The 19,175-nt window shown below is 50.6% G+C and overlaps 1 protein-coding gene across 6 annotated transcripts in view; it reads right to left on the reverse strand.

Annotated features, from left to right (window-relative positions):
* Positions 1–9,819: 9,819 nt before the first annotated feature.
* ZNF496 (zinc finger protein 496) overlaps positions 9,820–19,175 on the reverse strand; it is a 33,288-nt gene continuing 23,932 nt past the window's right edge. For all 6 annotated transcript variants that reach the window (XM_030936553.1, XM_030936548.1, XM_030936549.1 and 3 more), the window contains 2 exons: positions 18,876–18,989; positions 9,820–12,916 (listed from right to left, as the gene is read on the reverse strand). In XM_030936553.1, the coding sequence (XP_030792413.1) occupies positions 12,171–12,916; positions 18,876–18,989 (860 nt within the window). In that variant the 3' untranslated portion in view covers positions 9,820–12,170. The remainder of the gene's footprint in view (positions 12,917–18,875; positions 18,990–19,175) is intronic.

Consider the following 19,175-nt stretch of genomic DNA (forward strand, 5'->3'; position numbering starts at 1 on the left):
GCTTTCTTCTACTCCTCCAACCTCCCACCCTAAAACATGCAACCTTTCCTTATCCCCCATCCATAGTTAACCCCATAGTTTGGGATACTTCCACACCCTCAGTCGCAAAACGCCACACCCCCATCTGCATTACCCTTAAAGAGCCCCCCAGTTCCTCTCATAGAAGCAGTATCCCACCCCCAACCAGCTCTCATAGGCTAAAGCCCTATCGTTTCTCGCCTCCTTGCCAGTCACCTACTCCACCCAACAGACTCCCCTTTTTTTTTGTTTTTTTTTTGAGACGGAGTCTCGCTCTGTCGCCCGGGCTGGAGTGCAGTGGCCGGATCTCAGCTCACTGCAAACTCCGCCTCCCGGGTTTACGCCATTCTCCTGCCTCAGCCTCCCAAGTAGCTGGGACTACAGGCGCCCACCACCTCGCCCGGCTAAGTTTTTTGTATTTTTTTAGTAGAGACGGGGTTTCACCATGTTAGCCAGGATGGTCTCGATCTCCTGACCTCGTGATCCGCCCGTCTCGGCCTCCCAAAGTGCTGGGATTACAGGCTTGAGCCACCGCGCCCGGCCCAGACTCCCCTTTTAACACATCAATTCTACCTGTTAAAAAACCAGATGGAACTTACCGCTTAGTCCAGGACCTCAGATTCATTAGCCAAGCTGTACTCCCAGTATGTCCAGTAGTTCCTAACCCCATATACTTTACTTTCCACAATTCCCTCCAATACCACCCATTTTTCTGTTCTAAACCTAAAGGATGCTTTTTTCACAATTCCTTTACACCCTGATTCCCAAAACTTCTTTGCCTTTATGTCGGAAAACCCCGACACCCTCGGAGTCCCTGCGTAGAGGAAAACGGGTTGTAAAAAGGTAGGAGGAAGCCAAAGACAGCAAGAGGACGAGTGGCCTCCGCCAGGGATCATCGAATATTACGGTCCTGCCAGCCGGGCAGAGGATGGTTCACAGGGTCATCCCATATACACGCTAAATAGAATAATCAGACCACAGGCTGCTCTAGAGACCATCACCAACCGAAGCACCTCAGCCCTGGAAATTTTGCGCAACAACAAAACCAAATGCGCGCGGCAATTTATCAACACAGGCTGGCACTAGACACTAGCAGAAGACGGTGGGGTCTGTGGTAAGTTTAGTATCTCCAGTTGTGGTCTTAACAGACGATAACAGAAAAGCGGTTCTAGAAATCGCCTCAAACATTGGAAAAGTAGCCCATGGACGAGTCCAAACCTGGAAGGGATGGGACCTGGCAAACCTTCTAGGGGGCGGTTCTCTAATTTAGGAGGATGTAAAACGCTGGTAGGGACGGGCATCTTCACCACTGGGGTCCTCCTGTTTCTCCCCTGTATTATCCTAGTTTTATTTTATTTTTATTTTTATTTTTTGAGACGGAGTCTCGCTCTGTCGCCCGAGCTGGAGTGCAGTGGCCGGATCTCAGCTCACTGCAAGCTCCGCCTCCTGGGTTCACGCCATTCTCCTGCCTCAGCCTCCCGAGTAGCTGGGACTACAGGCGCCCGCCACCTCGCCCGGCTAGCTTTTTTTTGTATTTTTTAGTAGAGACGGGGTTTCACTGTGTTAGCCAGGATGGTCTCGAACTCCTGACCTCGTGATCCGCCCGTCTCGGCCTCCCAAAGTGCTGGGATTACAGGCTTGAGCCACCGCGCCCGGCCCGTTATCCTAGTTTTAATGAAAGCCATTAAAACTCTTGTTGAAACTACAGTAAACCACCAGACGATCCAGACGATGCTCCTGCTACAATGGGACCGTGGATGCCAACCCGTCTCTCAAGAATCCCCAAAATTGGCCAGGCGTGGTGGCTCAAGCCTGTAATCCCAGCACTTTGGGAGGCCGAGACGGGCGGATCACGAGGTCAGGAGTTCGAGACCATCCTGGCTAACACAGTGAAACCCCGTCTCTACTAAAAAATACAAAAAAAAGCTAGCCGGGCGAGGTGGCGGCGCCTGTAGTCCCAGCTACTCGGGAGGCTGAGGCAGGAGAATGGCGTGAACCCAGGAGGTGGAGCTTGCAGTGAGCTGAGATCCGGCCACTGCACTCCAGCTCGGGCGACAGAGTGAGACTCCGTCTAAAAAAAAAAAAAAAAAAGGATCTCCAAAATTAAGTTTCTTCTTTTGTTTCCGAGGTACCCACGCCACCCCCTATGTCATGCCTGAAGTAGTTATTGAGAAAGTCGTCCCTCTTCCCTCTTCTATAGAAGACAAACAGGAATGAAAGATTCTCCCCGGGGCCTGAAAGTGTGGGGGGATGAATAACTCCTCCCTTCTCAGGCCCAGTCCCAAGGCGCAAGGGCACTTGCACCAGTAGCGTGCGTCAGTGAGACAGCAGAAGCAGGAAGAGGGCTGGCCGGAAGACACCTACCCCTGAGGATGGAGAGAGAGGCCTTCCGGGTACCACGTAGCAGTCATGTCAGACTGGGACCCTTCCTGTTTGCAGAGGACTATAATACCCCTGCCCTGTCCTCATTTGCTGCTGACACCATTTTAGGCCTCAGCCTGCCGGCACCCAGGTGCTCATTAAAACAGCATGTTGCTCCACACCGCCTCGTGTTGTTTACTGGCACGTTCTTGGGGTTCGAACCAATACAAGAACCTTTCAATGCCTTTAATTACTCTGTTAGTATATAGCAGCTCCACGCACTATGAAATGCCCAGACTCTGGCCAGGCTGCCTGAATTGAAATCTTGGGTCTGCTGCGTGTCCCTCAGCAACTTCTTCTATCACTGTATGGCCCATCTGTAAAACGGGCATGATGATTGTGCCTCCTTTGCAGGGTGATCATGAAGATTCAGTGAGCCGCTATGTGCCAAGCTCTTCCAAGAGGGCCTGGCGTTTCAGCAGGTGCCACGGGAGGTAAATGGTGAATAATGCAAGTCTCTTCTTCCCAGTCATAGCAAGGCTCCTAAGTCTTGTTCTGCTGGCCTGATCATCATCTACCAGAGGGAGGGCAGCTTGAGGTACAGGTAAATCTTGAAGAAAAAGTGTCCCTCGCCACTCCCCTGCCTCACCCCTCCATCCCCCCAGCTCAGGTTAAGGGCTTGCAGGCACAGCTGCACCTCTGCCCAGGCAGCCCCAGGGCGGTGCCCTGGAGCTGCTTCTACAGACTCCTAGGAAATTGCTCAGAGCCACGCAGCAGTGTTGAGAATGGAATCCAGACAGGGCTCACCCCTGCATCTCCCTAGAGAGCACTTGCAGACCTCTCTGGAAAACAGGCAGACTGGAGATTGGAGTTGGGAGAACTGAATACCCCCAACTTAGTGGTGCACAAGTGGTGTTTCCATGACTTATGCCAGAAAGTCAATTCAGTTATCAAGACAACTATGGACTAGGATGCACCACCATCCACAGACCTGGACCCTGCCTGAGCCTCTCCTGCAGCACGGTTGGATTAAACCCATCCCAAAAGTGATGCTTTGGGATTGCAAAGATAGCTGCCCCTCTGAGGAGACAGGAGGGGGCTGTGAGGGTCACAGGGCAGCAGAGCCACGGCGTCCTGGACTTTCCTAAGCCCGTTTCCGATGGGGCTGGTGGCTGCGGTGGCTCTGACTGGGCAAAGGAGAGGGCATGGGTGGCAAGAGTGCTCCTAGGCATTTCCAGGCAAGGGAAGTCCTCCTCTCACAAAGTCCCTTCTCCCCGACCCCATTTCAAAACAGACCAGGGTCTTCCTTTAAAAACCTTTGTTTTCTTCTCTGGATGTGTCTTCACTTCACTGTTACTGTCAGGCCTGAGGCTCAGCAGACGTCCTCTTCAGCCACGTCCTGAGACTGAGCACAGCCTGGGGAAAGCCCACCCTCTGAAACAGCCGCTCCAGGCTCTACCTGGAGCTGAGAGGCGCTCAGGCGGGGAGGAAACTGCCCTGCTTCAGCCATGCTTTTGTCAGAAACGTCTTCCCATTCAGCCGTAAGATGCAGAAAAGTAATTTGCTTCTTCCTGCTTCTTAAAACCCAGCTCAGAAAAATTTCATCCACCTCCATCCTGCCAAAAACAGGCCTCATTCAGTATTCTCAGACTGTCCCGTCTGAGGCTTACTCCTCCTCCAGCTTGAAGCCACCGGAGGACTGTGGTGAGCAGTGTGGCTTCACCGCCGCCCTGCTGAGGCAGTCTGAGGGCAAGGCACTTACAGTCCCTGCTCTGCGTCCTCGCCTGCCGCGGCGACCGCAGGATCGGCCCCAGAACTGAATGAGGTTGCAGGAAACTCGGTTCAGCCCAAACTCTGTGACCTCAGATAAAACATTTAACTAAGTTGTCCCCCCTGGCCAAAGGAGGGCTCTGGACAACTTACTGTGTCTCTTTCAGCTTTAACATTCTAGATTCTTTTTTGTTGTTTCTGTTTTTAGACAGGGTCTTACCGTCACACAGGCTGGAGTGCAGTGGTGTGATTGAGGTTCACTGCAGCCTCCACCTCCCAGGCTCAGGTGAACCTCCTGCCTAAGCCTCCCAAGTAGCTTGAACCACAGGTGCACACCACCACACCTAGTTACTTTTTGTATTTTTTGTGGAGACAGAGTTTTGCCATGTTGCCCAGGCTGGTTTCAAATTCTTGTGCTCAAGCAATTAGCCTGCCTCGGCCTCCCAAAGTGCTGGGATTACAGGCATGAGCCACCACACCCAGTAACACTCTAGATTCTTGACTAAATGTGAGTAGCTGAGTTTCAAAATGCACTTTAAAACTTTTTTCTTTCCTCCTTTCTTTCCAGTCTCAAGATATAACCTTGAAACAAACTCTAAAAACCTTTTTTTCCTTAGTCTTAAAATATAGCCTTGAAATGTACTTTGAAACTACAGTCCCTTCCCTTTTCCACTGCACACTTCCTTACCCCATGCACCTTTATCTAACCCTATGCTTGTTAGGAAATTCCAGGGGTTAGTTTAAAACACACCAGGCATGCAGGTCCAGCTGCGAAATTCTTCCCCGCTTACAGATTGCCTCAAGATGGATAATCTACAGCCTGATTGTAACCAGCAAAAAAAGGCTCTGGCTGCTAGCCACTTGTGGAAAGAAGTCAAAATAATAAAAGGTTGGCCCAGCATGGTGGCTCATCCCTGTAATCTCAGCACTTTGGGAGGCTGAGGCAGGCGGGTCACCTGAGGTCAGGAGTTTGAGACTAGCCTGGCCAACATGGTGAAACCCCATCTCTACTAAAAAATACAAAAATTAGCTGGGCATGGTGGCACATGCCTGTAATCCCAGCTACCAGGGAGGCTGAAGTATGAGAATTGCTTGAACCCAGGAGGCAGAGGCTTAAGTGAGCCCAGATCATGCCAGTGCACTCCAGCCTGGGGCACAGGGCAAGACTCTGTCTCAAAAATAAATAATAAATAAATAAATAAATAATAAATAAATAAGTTATTATAGCTTGAGACTAGAAGGTTCAAGGAGGAAAGGAGAAAGAAAAAAAAAGTTTTAAAACGTGGTTTGAGCCTTAGCTGCCAAGCTGCTCAGTTACATGGCCATGGCCACTGTGGAGATGGTGCCAGCCTGCACTCCAGGTGGACCATAACTCAAGACAGGCATCAGGGCAAGACTCAGCCCCTGCACCTGCACAACTCCAGCATGGCTTTCACATCAGACTTCCCTTTTTTAAGCCCCTGCCCTCAGCCCAAACTTTGGAAGTGGTTTAAGGCCCTGGCATTTCCCATCAGATAGCATTTCATCAGTAAAGCTGCTTTCCTTTGAACACACCTTGCTTCTTGAGAGCAGCTGAATTCCTGAGGGAGTATCACTTTACTGTGGAAACCAGAATGTGGAGGGCAGCTTTGGTTTCCTGGAGTGGTAGAACACTATTGATTACCTAACCGGTTTTGAGATTTAAATCCTCCCTTAAAAGAACTGTCGTGGTTTGAATGCGGCCCCCATGAAGATCTTTCTCTGGGACTTGTGAATGTGACTGTATTTGGAAAGAGTGTTTGCAGAATACCTAGTTGATGCCAGAGAAACAGTGTTTGCAGGATACCTAGTTCATACCAGAGACTGGTGTCTAGGCAGTGGCAGCTCTCCCCAGCACATGAACATGCTGGTTTCCAAGCACCTGCTTGGATAGGAGTTCTGTTTCTTTTGGGAGGGCAGAAGTGATGGGGTGCAGCGCTATCCAACACATACCAAGCTCTCATTTTGCAGGAGCATGTTGTCTTAGACCGCAAGCTGGATAACGTAAGCAGACACAGACAGAGGTCTCTGCCCTTGGTGAGTAACCATGGAGAAAGTGGTAAGAAAGGAATGTATTGGATATCGTCTGTCCTCTTCTTCTCAACTATAATGCAAGTCTGTACTTGCCATCTTCGAGCCCCAACACTGCACACCTGGCCACTATTTAATCTAACTGTGATCCACTCGTCCAGTGCAATAAGGCCAAACATCCACTCAGGTTTGTGGCAGGAGAAAGGAAGGTGTTTATTTGCAGGATGCCAAGCAAGGAGAATCAGGCAGCTCACACCTAATATCTGACCTCCACAGCAGCTTGCAAGAAAGGGTTTTTAAAGGCAGGGCGGCTGGTGCAAAGGTAATGAGTTATCACGATTGTTCACAGTCAGTTACACATCAAACGCCTTGAATCTTTCCCCGATTCTCACGACTGCATCTGACTAGTCATTAAAAAAAGAAAAGAAAAAAAAAAAAAAAAGAAAGAAAAAGAAAAGAAAAAGAGAAAAAAATAAAGGTGGGGTGAATTTTAGGAAAGCAGAAATCACAAGCAAAACTGTAAATGGATACATTGAAATTGCGCATTGGTTTAGCCTCCAAAGGACAGGAAACCTTGAAGCGGACGCTTACCGGTCATCGGTAGAATTCACAGATTTTTCTGAGTTGCAATAGGTTACAGAAGAGAAGCTTTGTTTAAAATTTGGGGTCAGTAGAAAAGAATGTTAGGTCTGGCTCTTGGGAACGACTTCCTCCAGGCCCCTCAGGAGGAAATTGAAGACAATAGCAGTTAGAGTTTAGTCCTTAGGCCCCTTATCTGAGGTTTCTGTGCCAGTGAATCCTTGACCGGCAAGGAGCATGCCTTTGATATGCAAACTAACCCATTCAGACCCATACCTCCCATATCTGACAGGACACCCCAGGAGGCAACATTCCTCTGTCTTATGCATCCCAGAGTCTGGTGCCAGGCAATTAGGAACCATCCCTGTAACTCAAAGCCCATAGAAATCATTCAAACTAGCCAATCCTAAACTGTTCCCCTGGCCCTGCTTTGACTCTCTCCAAGAAAACCCCAATAAAGATAGTGGCCCAAACCTTCTCCTTGCTTCTGTCTTCTGCTTCCCGCCTCCTGTGTCTTCCCCATGTGGCCCTGCCTGGCCTGCTGTGCCTCCTGTCTCTAGGACCTGTGAGTAGAATACACTTCGTCTTTTCCTAAGACTCTCCTCCATCTTCTCTTGTGGCTATACCTGATTGATCCTCACATAAAAAAGGTACAAAACAGCAGGTATCCAACCCCTCCGTATTTTGACAAGGCATAGGAAGACCAATATAATGGGGGCAGGATAGACAAACCATACCAGAGCATTTTTTTTTTAAACCAAGTGATGGAAAAAGGGTGGTTCCCCTGCCGTTTGGTTGTGTGATTAGAAGACAGCCCTTTGTCACAGAGTTGTCGGCCCGCCTGTGATATTCTTGGCTATGGCCAAGATGTGTGAGGTAAGCCCCTGGTTCCTCCCACTTCCGTGTATTCCTGAGGACTCTGCTTTCCCACACTTTGAGTTTTGCGTCTTCTCACAGGGAATTTCTGTGGCTTCTCTGTACTTTGGTGATTATATGCACACAAATCATAGTGACTTGGCTACAGGCTATGGTTTCAAGAGAAGATAAAGTTCCCAGTTGGCCTCTGATAGGCAAAACAGGTACGATGGACCCCCTGGGCTTTGCCCTTGATGAACTCATGATCACTAGAAACCGTCCCCCAGATGCTGGGCCACTGGCACTCTACCGGCTGCCCTATATATGGGTCTGGGTTGCTGGAGGTACCTGGTCTTCCAGTGGTCCCCTCAACACTCCCTTTCCTGTAGCCAGTCTGCCCTAAGCAAGTTTCCTGACCTCTAGCCTTGCTGCATGGACTAGTAGTGGGCACTGATCATCACTTTTAAGACCAAACAGTATCAGTGTTTGTTGCTAATATTAAGTGTGGCTGGAAGCTGGGTGTGGTGGCTCACACTTACAATCCCAGCACTTTGGGAGGCCATGGTGGGGGAAGCTCAGGAATCTGAGACCAGCCTGAGAGCCCGTCTTTAGGGAAAAAAATAAAATAAAAAAAGTGGGCTTATTTGATGGAATTGCTGAAGTGCTATAATCATTGCTGAGTCGTCTTCGTAACTCTGCAAGCAGAAGTACTTGTGTCTGGTCCAACTGCTTTTGGCAGAGGAAGGGAAACCATCTCACAGGAGAGAAGTGACTTGGACAAGATCTCCACAGGCTTCAACGCTGGCCTTCTCTTTCCTTTGTACCACAGTATGATTTAGGACTGATAGGGACCCTCCCACCAGTGGCCTCATCTTTTTAATTTGTTTCTTCTTCTAGCTGAGGCAAGAGTTGGGGAGATAAAGAAAACAGAAAAAAGACTAAGGTTGGCTTAAAGCTGTGGTGTGACCAGGAGTGCAATCTACCCCCAGTGTATGCAACAGTTATTTCTTCTTTCTTTTGGGGAGGGGCCAGATCAGGTGACCAGAACTATCTAAAGTCTACAGGTCTTAGAAAACATCTTTTGGTTGTGCTTCCCATTTTATGTTATTTTTTTTTTGAGATGAAGTCTTGCTCTGTTGCCCAGGCTGGAATGCAGTGGCGCTCCACCATTCACAGCAACCTCTGCCTCCTGGGTTCAAGGGATCTTCCCCCACCTCAGCCCCCCAAATAGCTACAGGCATGTGCCACCACAGCAGGCTACTTTTTCTATTTTTTTTCATAGAGATGGGGTCTCACTAGTTGGTCAGGCTGGTCTCAAACTCCTGACCTCAAGCAATCCTTCTGCCTTGGCCTCCCAAAGTGTTGGGACGACAGGAATGAGCCACCACGTCCGGCCACATTTTACTTTTTAAATGAAAATGAAAAGCCTAACAGGAATGTTGACTCAGTGAGTTATTATGCACCTGTGGTTTCCTGGCGATGCCAAGGGGATCAGAGGAACGAAGAGGGAGGCTGTTGCTCAGCTGGGGTCTCAACCTCCAGAGCAAGGGGGAGACACAGCCCCAGCCAGCTACCCGGCCCCTGGGGTGGGAGGGAAGGAGCGAGGGGTAGCTATTCTCAGCTAAGGCTAAAGGTATCAGTGGCCAAAAGGGAGACAACGATCACTGGGGTGCAGCCCTCTCCACCACCGTGGTTAAGGGTGTTGGGCTGGAGGTTGGCAGACCTCTCCTGAGAGCAGGTTCCCCCAGCTGCTCCTGCTGCATGGCATCAACCTGGGTCTCAGCTACACTACCCAGGAGGACTTCCAAATCCAGAGGCAATTCCATTTCCTGAGGTGCCTTGGTTGGCTCTGCATCGGTGGTGGGGACTCAAGACACAGCCTCCCTGTGGTTTCCAGTCCCCTCACATTCCCTTTGTCGCTTTCTCCTTCATGATGTGGTTTTACACAGAAAACACTGGTAAGTAGAACAATGTTCTTCTCTGAGTCAGACGTCTGAAGCAGGAAGGTGAACAGCCTTCTCAAGACCTCAGAGCTACTGAGAGAATCCTCAGGACAGGTAGGAGCACACAGGTAGGTGGGGTAAACGTGCACAGAGAGCCTGGCTTCTACTTGGAATTTTCCCCTCCCTTGGCCTTAAAAATCGGATTTCTCCCTTTTCCAGATATGTTGATACAAGAGACAAACTATTTAGAAAGCAAAAGCCTCAACCGTTTGTGTTCAAAGTATAACCAAATGATTTTATTGCATTTACTGCTCCTGGGCACGCAGATGCATCTACACAGAAACAGTAGTTGTGGTTATAAAATCTTTTAACGAGTTTGGGGCAGAGGCTTTTAAATTATTTTTGAGACAGGGTCTCATTCTGTCATCCAGCTTGTGCAGTGGCGCAATCTTGGCTTACTGCAACTTCTGCCTCCCAGACTCAAGCAATCCTCCCACCTCAGCCTCCAGAGTAGCTGGGGCTGCAAACGTGCACCATCACACTCAGCTAATTTTTTGTATTTTTGGTAGAGATGGGGTTTTGCCATGTGGCCCAGGCTGGTGTCACTGAGCTAGGCGATCCACCCACCTTGGCTTCCCAAAGTGTTGGGATTACAGGTGTGAGCCACTGCGCCTGGCCCAGAGTTTTCTTGATGTGAAAATTACGTGAGTGACAAGGAGCACCAGGAGCTTTGCCTGGCTCACTGCCTGTTGGTAGGATCTGACATATGAATAATACAAAACACCCGTCTGGTGTGACTTGCAGAATAAGTCACTGCTAGACTACAGCCTTGATGCCCTCTCTTGCTGACCCTAGCCAACATAACCAGTCTTCCAGGAACAATACCACGTTTTAAATTGCTTGAGGTTTCACTACCTACTGTCACTCAGTCCCAAATCCCAGCAGGAGACACAGCTCCAGCTGGCCTGCCCAGCCCCCATCAGAAGGCAGGGAGGGAGGGGAATTTGTCAGCCTTAAGGCTACTGAGTAAGATTCTTCCATGCAGAGGACACCTGTCCTGAATGCCAAGACTTGGTTCTGAACACTGCCTTTGATGGAACTGTGAGCAAGCTCACTCAAGTTTGTACTGACTCATCTGTGAATTAGGAATGATAGCATACCTCACGTTTATCCGGAGTCACGGGCTGAATGCTGTCCCTTTCAAATTCCAATGTTGAAGTCCCAACCTCTTACCAGAGGTACCTCAGAATGTGACCTTATTGGTAAACAGCTGCTGCGGACGCAGATGACATTATACTGGAGTTGGTGGGATGGGCTCTACTCTGACATGACTGGTGTCCTTAAACAAAGGGAGGCTTGGGGACAGACACGCCACAGCAAGAGTGCCATGTGGAGATGAAGGCAGAGAGTGGGTGACGCTTCCACACACCAAGGAACGGCAACTGCCAGCAAAGGCACGAAGCCACTTCTCCCTCACAGCCCTCGGATGGCACCAACCCTGAGGACATCCTGATCTTGGATGTGCAGCTCCCAGAACTGTCAGGGAATACACTCCTGTTGTTCTAAGCCAGTCAGTGTGCGGTACTTCGTGACAACAGACCTAGAAAATGGACACACCAGCACTCCAAGCTAATACGTAAAGTGTGATGTCGGGGAAGGTTCTGTTCTGGAGCTTGGCTCACAGGACAGAAGAACCCCTCACTGGGGGCTGAGCTCCACATTCCCAGACAGGACAGATTGGAAGAAGGGACTTAAGTGCCTTTTAAACGATGACCACTCAGCTTCCAACCCGCAAGCATTTACCAAGGATCTCTGGGGTATAAAGACACTATGGGGTGGGTGTGCAACACAAATTAAAATGTAAGCTTTGTTTTTGGTGAGCTCCAGATCCTTAGTAACTGGCCCTCTGGAAAATCAAAAGGTATGATGACTGTTTCCAAACCTCAAGAAGGAGCTCTGCAGACCCCTGCCACAGACTCCAAGCCCAAAAGGGCTGCCTGATCTTGGATCTGTGGGGTGCTCCTGCCTACCTGATGGCCACGCATCTTGGGCACAGACATGACACGTCTGGCTCAGTGTGCCTGACCCTGCTCTCCACTGAACCCGTCAGTCCCACCCTGCCTTCTTCCTTCCTCCAGTCCAACACCCTCCAGCAGCTTCTCAGTGGAAGTGCAGGCACCCTGGAGCTTCAGGAGCAGATCCTAGCGTTCAGACAGGGAAGGAAGGGAGTATACTGAGGTTTGGCTGGTGACCAGGGTGCCGCCCCGACGGGGGATAACCCAGTTTTACTCCCTGAGCTTGGGGAGCATGGGGCAGGGGTCTCTAAGACGCAGAACACCTGGCATGTCCAACCTGGTGGTGGCACATCCCCCCGTTTTTGGCACAGCAGAAACAGAACACTCGGCCACTCTTTCAACACCTGGGGGAGGGAGAGTGCTCCCACGGTGCCGCCCGAACGCTCACTACCTGAGAGCAAGGCCAGGAGGGAGGTGTGCTCTCTATCCTGGGGAAGGGGCGTCCTGGGTGGGGGCGCTGATCAGTACCAATGTGAGGGGGCAGCACCAGCCAGGGTGAGGCCGCCCCAGGTGGGCAGGCTCAGTAGGAGTTCAGAGCCTGCTTGGAACGGCGCTTCATGTGTAGGCGCTCGTGGCGGAGGAGGTCATAGTTCTGCGTGAAGCTCTTGACGCAATACCGGCACTGGAAGGGCCGGGCTTTGTCCTTCAGGTGAAAGTGGCTGCGGTGCCGAGCCAGGTGGTCGTGCCGCTGGAAGGCCTTCCCACAGTCACAGCACTGGAAGCTCAGCTTGGCCTTGCCATTTTCCAGCGGCTCTTTGGGACCCTCGTCCGCCTCCTGCTCTCTCTTCTCCACCGGCTGGAGTCTGTCCGGCTGCAGGTGTATCCGCCGGTGGGAGAGCAGGTGGGAGTTGAGTCGGAAGCTCTTCCCGCAGACACCACACCGGTAAGGCTTCTGGGCCTCATGGCTCTCCAGGTGCCCATCCAGGTCCTCGCTGTCACTGAACAGCTCCCCGCACACTGAGCACTCGTGCGGCTTCTCCTGCTCCCTGCGGCTTCGCAGGTGTCGGATGAAGTTGACCCTCCAGCGGAAGATTTTCCCACAGTTCGGACACACGTAGGACTTCTTGGAGGTCTGCACGTCGCCCCCGGCCTCGGCGCTGCCCCGGTGGGAGGCGGGGAGGCTGCGCGGCTTCTCTTTGGGGCTCTCCGGCTCCTCTGTGCAGTACGCGCCGTGCTGGGAGTCTTCCTCCCCAGAGCTGGACAGAACGATCTCGATGGTCACTTCTTCGTCCAGGCTGTTCTCTAGAGATCGCGGGTTGCCGCCAGCTACGGGAAGGCAACATGCAGGTCAGCGGTGCTGCACAGGCCACATCCCAGCCCCTACGACCCCGGCACAGGAAGACTCAGCTTGGAGTCTACAAACCCTTATTTTTACAATGTTCCTTGGTGACCGGGGCGGCCTGGCCGGCCCTGCAGGGGCCACTGGTGTAGCCTGTGAGGACGAAATCTTCAGCATAGGCCACGCTGTGTCCAGAGCATGCTGGACACTTTGCTCTCCCTCTTCCCAGCCACTTTCCCTTATCTTCACCCCCAACCCTTTTGAGCTCTACCACCCCATCCCCTCAAGCTCTAGGAGTCTGTATTTATCCGTGCAAAGCCTTGGCCATGTACAGATCACATACTTAACGAGGTATGGGGGAACGCTCTATCAGGATAGTGAAAGGACATGGGAGAGGAAGACTCTACACCCTACACATATCATGTGCTGGGCACCTGCATGCTCCAGGGACTGTGCTAGACTTCTGACAGGCACATTCCGATCTGCTCCTGGATGCAACCCGATGACCTATTGGTTGCCATGTTTACACATGAACTAAGGTGATCTGTCCCAGGAAGGAGGGCTGAAATGCTACTCAGCCTTGCTGGGCTGCTCAACAGTCCCAGACTGCGGGCACCCCACGGCTCCCTGGCTCCCAGTAGCACCGCATTTCTGAGGCTACAGGTGGCCATGGGTAAAGCTACTCTGGACTTCCTGCATCCTGAGTCTGTGATGCTGGGAAGGTGGAACCACGGGGAGGGGCTGGGTGGGCAGTGCAGAGCCCGGCCTGAAGTCCTGGCTTACGGAGCATAGCCCTTCATACAGGTGGCCTGTTTCCTCACTGCTGTGAAATGCAGGAGTCAAATCTAGAACTCGGGGGAGTGAATCAGGCCCTCCTAGATATGAGCAGGAACATGGTTAGTCTGGGCTTCATGGCTGTGGGGAGGAGAGCCCTGACGGGTCAGAGCAGCTCAGGACAGGAGAAGCTAGACAAACAGAAGCAGCGCAAGAAGACACAGAGGCTATGGAGAGCAGAGAGACGAAGGGCAGTGGTGGAAGCGGTGGGGGCATTTGTCCATCAGTCACAAGGGGGTCGGGGCAACATGAGTCTGCGAGTGGGTACTGAGTCTGCCAAGAACCCATGTAGTGTAGGAGGGAAATCACCAGATGAAGACAGAGATTGTGTGTGTGTGTGTGTGTGTGTTTTAAATTTTTTGTAGTGATGGGGTCACACTATGTTGCCAGGCTGGTCTCAAACTCCTGGGCTCAAGCGATCCACCCATCTCAGGCGATCCACCTGCCTCAGACTCCCAAAGTGCAGGGATTACAGGTGTGAGCCACTGTGCTCCGCCGAGAGGCTAGGTTTGACGCTCATCTCGACTCTTGGTTTTCTAGCTACAGGTACCTCGTTCCAGCCAGACAGCTTCTCAGAGCTTGGGTAACCTTGTCTATAAGGTGAGCATGACAGTGGCAGCCGGTTGCTCTAAGTTGCTGGTGGGGCAGGTGAGGTCATGTGTGTGATGTACTTTGTGGACCTCATGGGGTGGAGACAAGAGCAAGGTGTAACTTTTACCAGGCTGCCGACAACAAGGTACCTGATCGGCAGTTGACTTCTGTTAACGGATCTGGGTGGAAGAAGAAAACAAAGTGACAAGGTGGGCCGCTAAGATCTCTTATTTGTTAACTGGGTGAGGAGATGGAATGATGAGAGCAGACAGTGCATGTTATTGTGTCCGCCTGAAAACTCACATGAGGAAGCCCTAACCCATAGGGCCTCAGCATGTGACTACTTGGAGACAGGGTCTTTCAAGAAGTAATTAAATCAAAATGAAGTCACATAGTGGGGCCAATCCAAAATCACTGGTGTCCTTCTGAGAGGAGGAGATTGGAGGCAGACTTCAACCAAGGGAAGGACCCTGTGAGGACACAGCAAGATGGGAGCCGTCTCCAAGTCAAGGAAAAAGGCCTCAGAAGACACCAGCTCTGCTGACGCTTTGATTCTGGACTTGCTGCTTCTGGAATTGTGAGAAAATAAGTTTCTCTGTTGTTTAAGTCACCCAGTCTGTGGTACTTCGTTATGGTAGCCACAGTAGACTAACATAGACTTTGGCACCAGGAAGTAGGGTGCAGCTAAAACAAAGACCAAAAACTGTCGAAGTCATTTTAGAACTAGGTGATGGGTAGAGGCTAGGAGAGTTTTGAAGTGCATGTTTAAAAAGCGTTGAGGAGGTGGCTGGTAGAAATACAGACATTATAGGAAATTGGAGAAAAGGAGATCCTCCAATTATAAAGTGGCAAAGAATTTGGCCAAAATTCTGAAACAGAAATTGTAGGTGATGAACTTGGATACTGAGCTGAGGAGATATCTAAGCAAAGTGTCAAAGGCAAAGACTAGTTTTTTGCTGCTTACAGTGAAACGTGAGATGAGAGAGAAACTCAAGAAGGAACTGTTATAGCAAAAAGGAACCATGACTTCAAGATTTGGAAAATTCTGTCTATCCATTCTGCAAAAAATAAGAAAGTGTGCACTGGAGAGACATCAAGAGTGTGGCTGGCTCATCATCTGTTAAAGAGATTCTGAGTGTGATTCATGGATCCAATCTACCATCTCAAGAGAAGCCAGGAACACAGATGAGGTTATCCAGGAAGGTCTACGGAGGACACCCTCGTCTGATGGCCTGCAACCCTGTGAACTGCATGGAGGGCAGGGTTTCTGAGTATTATACACCAGCAGAAACACTGCCAGTTGGGACTGAAAGGAAAAGAGATGGGATGAAATAAAAGAAGGCTATTGGATTTCTGGGATTCTACAAACTGGCCAGTAGAGCTATCTGGCTATGAATATGGACTATCCTTCAAGAAAAAGGAAGAATGACTCCAAAGGTGGCTCAGAGGTTACAGGGCTGCCACTGTCATCACGGGACCAGAGGGTACAGGCTCAGGAGGTGACGTCATTTCCTTCTGAGTTCCAAAGAGCAGGGCCAGTAGCTGCTGGGCCTGGAGAATAGAGAACTGAGCCAAAGGTTATTCCTGAGCCTTAAAATCCCATGGAAATGACCTGCTAGATTTTTTTTTTTTTTTTTGAGATGGAGTCTCGCTGGCCGGGCGCGGTGGCTCAAGCCTGTAATCCCAGCACTTTGGGAGGCCGAGACGGGCGGATCACGAGGTCAGGAGATCGAGACCATCCTGGCTAACACGGCGAAACCCTGTCTCTACTAAAAATACAAAAAACTAGCCGGGCGAGGTGGCGGCGCCTGTAGTCCCAGCTACTCGGGAGGCTGAGGCAGGAGAATGGCGTGAGCCCGGGAGGCGGAGCTTGCAGTGAGCTGAGATCTGGCCACTGCACTCCAGCCTGGGTGACAGAGCGAGACTCCGTCTCAAAAAAAAAAAAAAAAAAAAAAGAGAGAGAGATGGAGTCTCGCTCTTGTTGCCGAGGCTGGAGTGCAACGGCACAGTCTTGGCTCACTGCAACCTCTGCCTCCTGGGTTCAAGCAATTCTCCTGCGTCACCCTCCTGAGTAGCTGGGATTACAGGTGTGTGTCACCACGTCTGGCTACTTTTTGAATTTTTAGTAGAGAAAGGGTTTCCCTGTGTTGGCCAGGGTGGTCTCGAACTCCTGACCTCAGGTGATCCGCCTGCCTCAGCCTCCCAAAGTGCTGGGATTACAGGCACAAGCCACCACACCCGGCCCTGACCTGCTAGATTTAAGACTTGCTTGGGACCCATTACCCTTTCTTCTCTTGGATTTCTCTTTTGGAACGAGAATGGTCTATGCTATGCTTTTCTCACAGTTGTACTTTGGAAGCAGAAAACATCTGGCTTCACAGTTCATAGCTGGAGAAGATTTTGCCTCAGGATGAATCATACTTCAGGTCTAACCCATACCCAATTGAGACGTTGATATTTAGATGAGATTTTGGACTTACAGTTGATGCTGAAATAGGCTGAGAATTTGGGGGCTGTTGGGATGAGGTGAATGGATTTTGCATGTGGGAGAGACATGAATTTTGAAGGTCCTGAGGGTGAGGTCTTACGGGGGATGAATTGTGTTCTCCCAAAATTTCATGTTGAAGTCCTAACCCCAAAGGACCTCAGAATGTGACTGTATTTGAAGACAGGCTCTTTGAAGACGTAATTAAGTTAACATGAGGACATATGGGTGGGTGGGCTCCACAGTCCAGTATGACTGGTGTCCTTATGAGAGAAGATCAGGACACTGACAAACACAGAGGTAAGACCACATGAGTACACAGCAAGGCAGTGGCCATCTCCAGGCCAAGGAGAGAGGCCTCAGAAGAAACCAGCTCTACTGACACCTTGATCTTCTATTAGTTGCCTCCGCAATACTGAGAAAATAAACTTCTGTTGTTTAGGCCACCTAGTCTGTGGTACTTGTTATGAAAGCCCTAACAGAGTAATATAGCTCATAGCGGACAACATCACCTCAAATCAGCTAAAATGACCAAAATTCGATGCATAATTTCTACAAAAGGGGAAATAAATCAAGGACAGTCCTATTATGTGCTACCAACACAACAATATGAAGAGAATTCCTTGGAGAAAACAGATGAGACTGCTAGAAGGCTGCCCAAAACACCAGAGGGTAAGCAACATCTGGGAGTGTCCTGTGTGGGCGTGGATACAGAGAAGCAGACCTGTCACCAGCGATCCGGCATCAGCTGGCGGGAAAAGCCTTTTAGGAAGGCAAGCTGGCAGGAGCTACCAAAATAAAAACAGTGCCCACTCTTTGAAATCTATTATCTCTCCCTTCTCAGTAGCAACCCTTGGCTTCTGACTGTTTCAGAGTAGTCTGTGTCAGCGTCCAACAAGGGAAGAATGGAGTTGAAAACTCCTGTGTATACATGAACATCCATCCAATCTTCTAAAAGTATATTAATGGGGCTGAGAGACATGCTACGGGCAGAAAGAAGCTAGAGAAGATTCAAAGTGCATCACAAACATCAAGCCTGCGCTTGAACTCCAAGTGGACCCCAAATGAATGCATCACCCTTGGCATGCAGAGGTGGGCTTCTTAGAAAACCAGGGGTGGGCATCCATGCTTGTGGAGCAGGATCTCATCCTTTCAGATCTCCCACACTAGAAAAGCCCCTTTGTCCATGCATGAAAGGGGGCAAGTACAAAATGCATGGAGCTGGGTCAAAATGGCACAAATCTTGCCTTTAAAAGCATCACAGGGAGAACAGATAATGCGTGTGAGTCGGTCTCCATAGCTGCAGAAAACTACAGTGACACGTGGGTTCCGGTAAGAATCAGAGGCTTGGGTTTGATACTGAGAAGAACTTATAAAAGACGGCAGCATTGTAGCCTCTGCTTCTGGAGGTGGTGACTTTTACCAAGACGACTCAGAGTCTACACTGTGGCTATTTCTCTGAAAGCAGGAATGGAACATACACTTTCCAAGAGTCCTGTGCAGCTTCAGTACACTAGAAACCTGCTCTTTAATCCCAATTCCAAGACTGTGCCAGGATGCTGGCCATCCATGCTGAGAGAAGAAAAACCCTTGCCACATCACCAACAGCACTACAGCAGCACCCTGCTTTGACACACCCTCCCTGGCCCCCAGAAAAGGCAAGGAGGGTGAGCCCGGGACTGGGAGTGAGCTGGAGAATGACCCCAGCACAGAGGAATCTGGACAAGCAGGTAAGAACACCACCGCAGCGGTCAGTGGGGATCCTGAGGAGTTCAATTCCTAACTGTCCCATGCCCTCACCACCGCACATTTCCATCACACACCCACGTGCCCCCAACACACAGGTACACCTGTGAATGCACACACTCACACATGCAGCTCACCCCATACACCACGTATATGCACGCACACATGCATTCCACACCACCATCCCCCATGCCACACTTGCACACATACATTCATGCGACACACCAGATACACATGTGAACACATGGACACACAGGCACACACCCCACACCTCCCTGGCCCTTCTTTACCTGGGTAGGTGTTTTGAGGCACCACCGTCTGCGGGCAGGCCTGGGACCCTGGCACCTGCAGCTCCTCACGTTTCCTCCTTTCTTCTACCTGGAATGGCTGGAGACTTGGAGAGTCTTTCCAGAGGAGGAAACGGAAAAAATTTTTTTTTTTTTTTGAGACGGAGTCTCGCTCTGTCACCCAGGCTGGAGTGCCGTGGCCGGATCTCAGCTCACTGCAAGCTCCGCCTCCCGGGTTCACGCCATTCTCCTGTCTCAGCCTCCCGGGTAGCTGGGACTACAGGTGCCACCACCTCACCCGGC

Source organism: Rhinopithecus roxellana, chromosome 8, assembly GCF_007565055.1.
Source record: "Rhinopithecus roxellana isolate Shanxi Qingling chromosome 8, ASM756505v1, whole genome shotgun sequence".
Lineage (NCBI taxonomy): Eukaryota > Metazoa > Chordata > Mammalia > Primates > Cercopithecidae > Rhinopithecus > Rhinopithecus roxellana.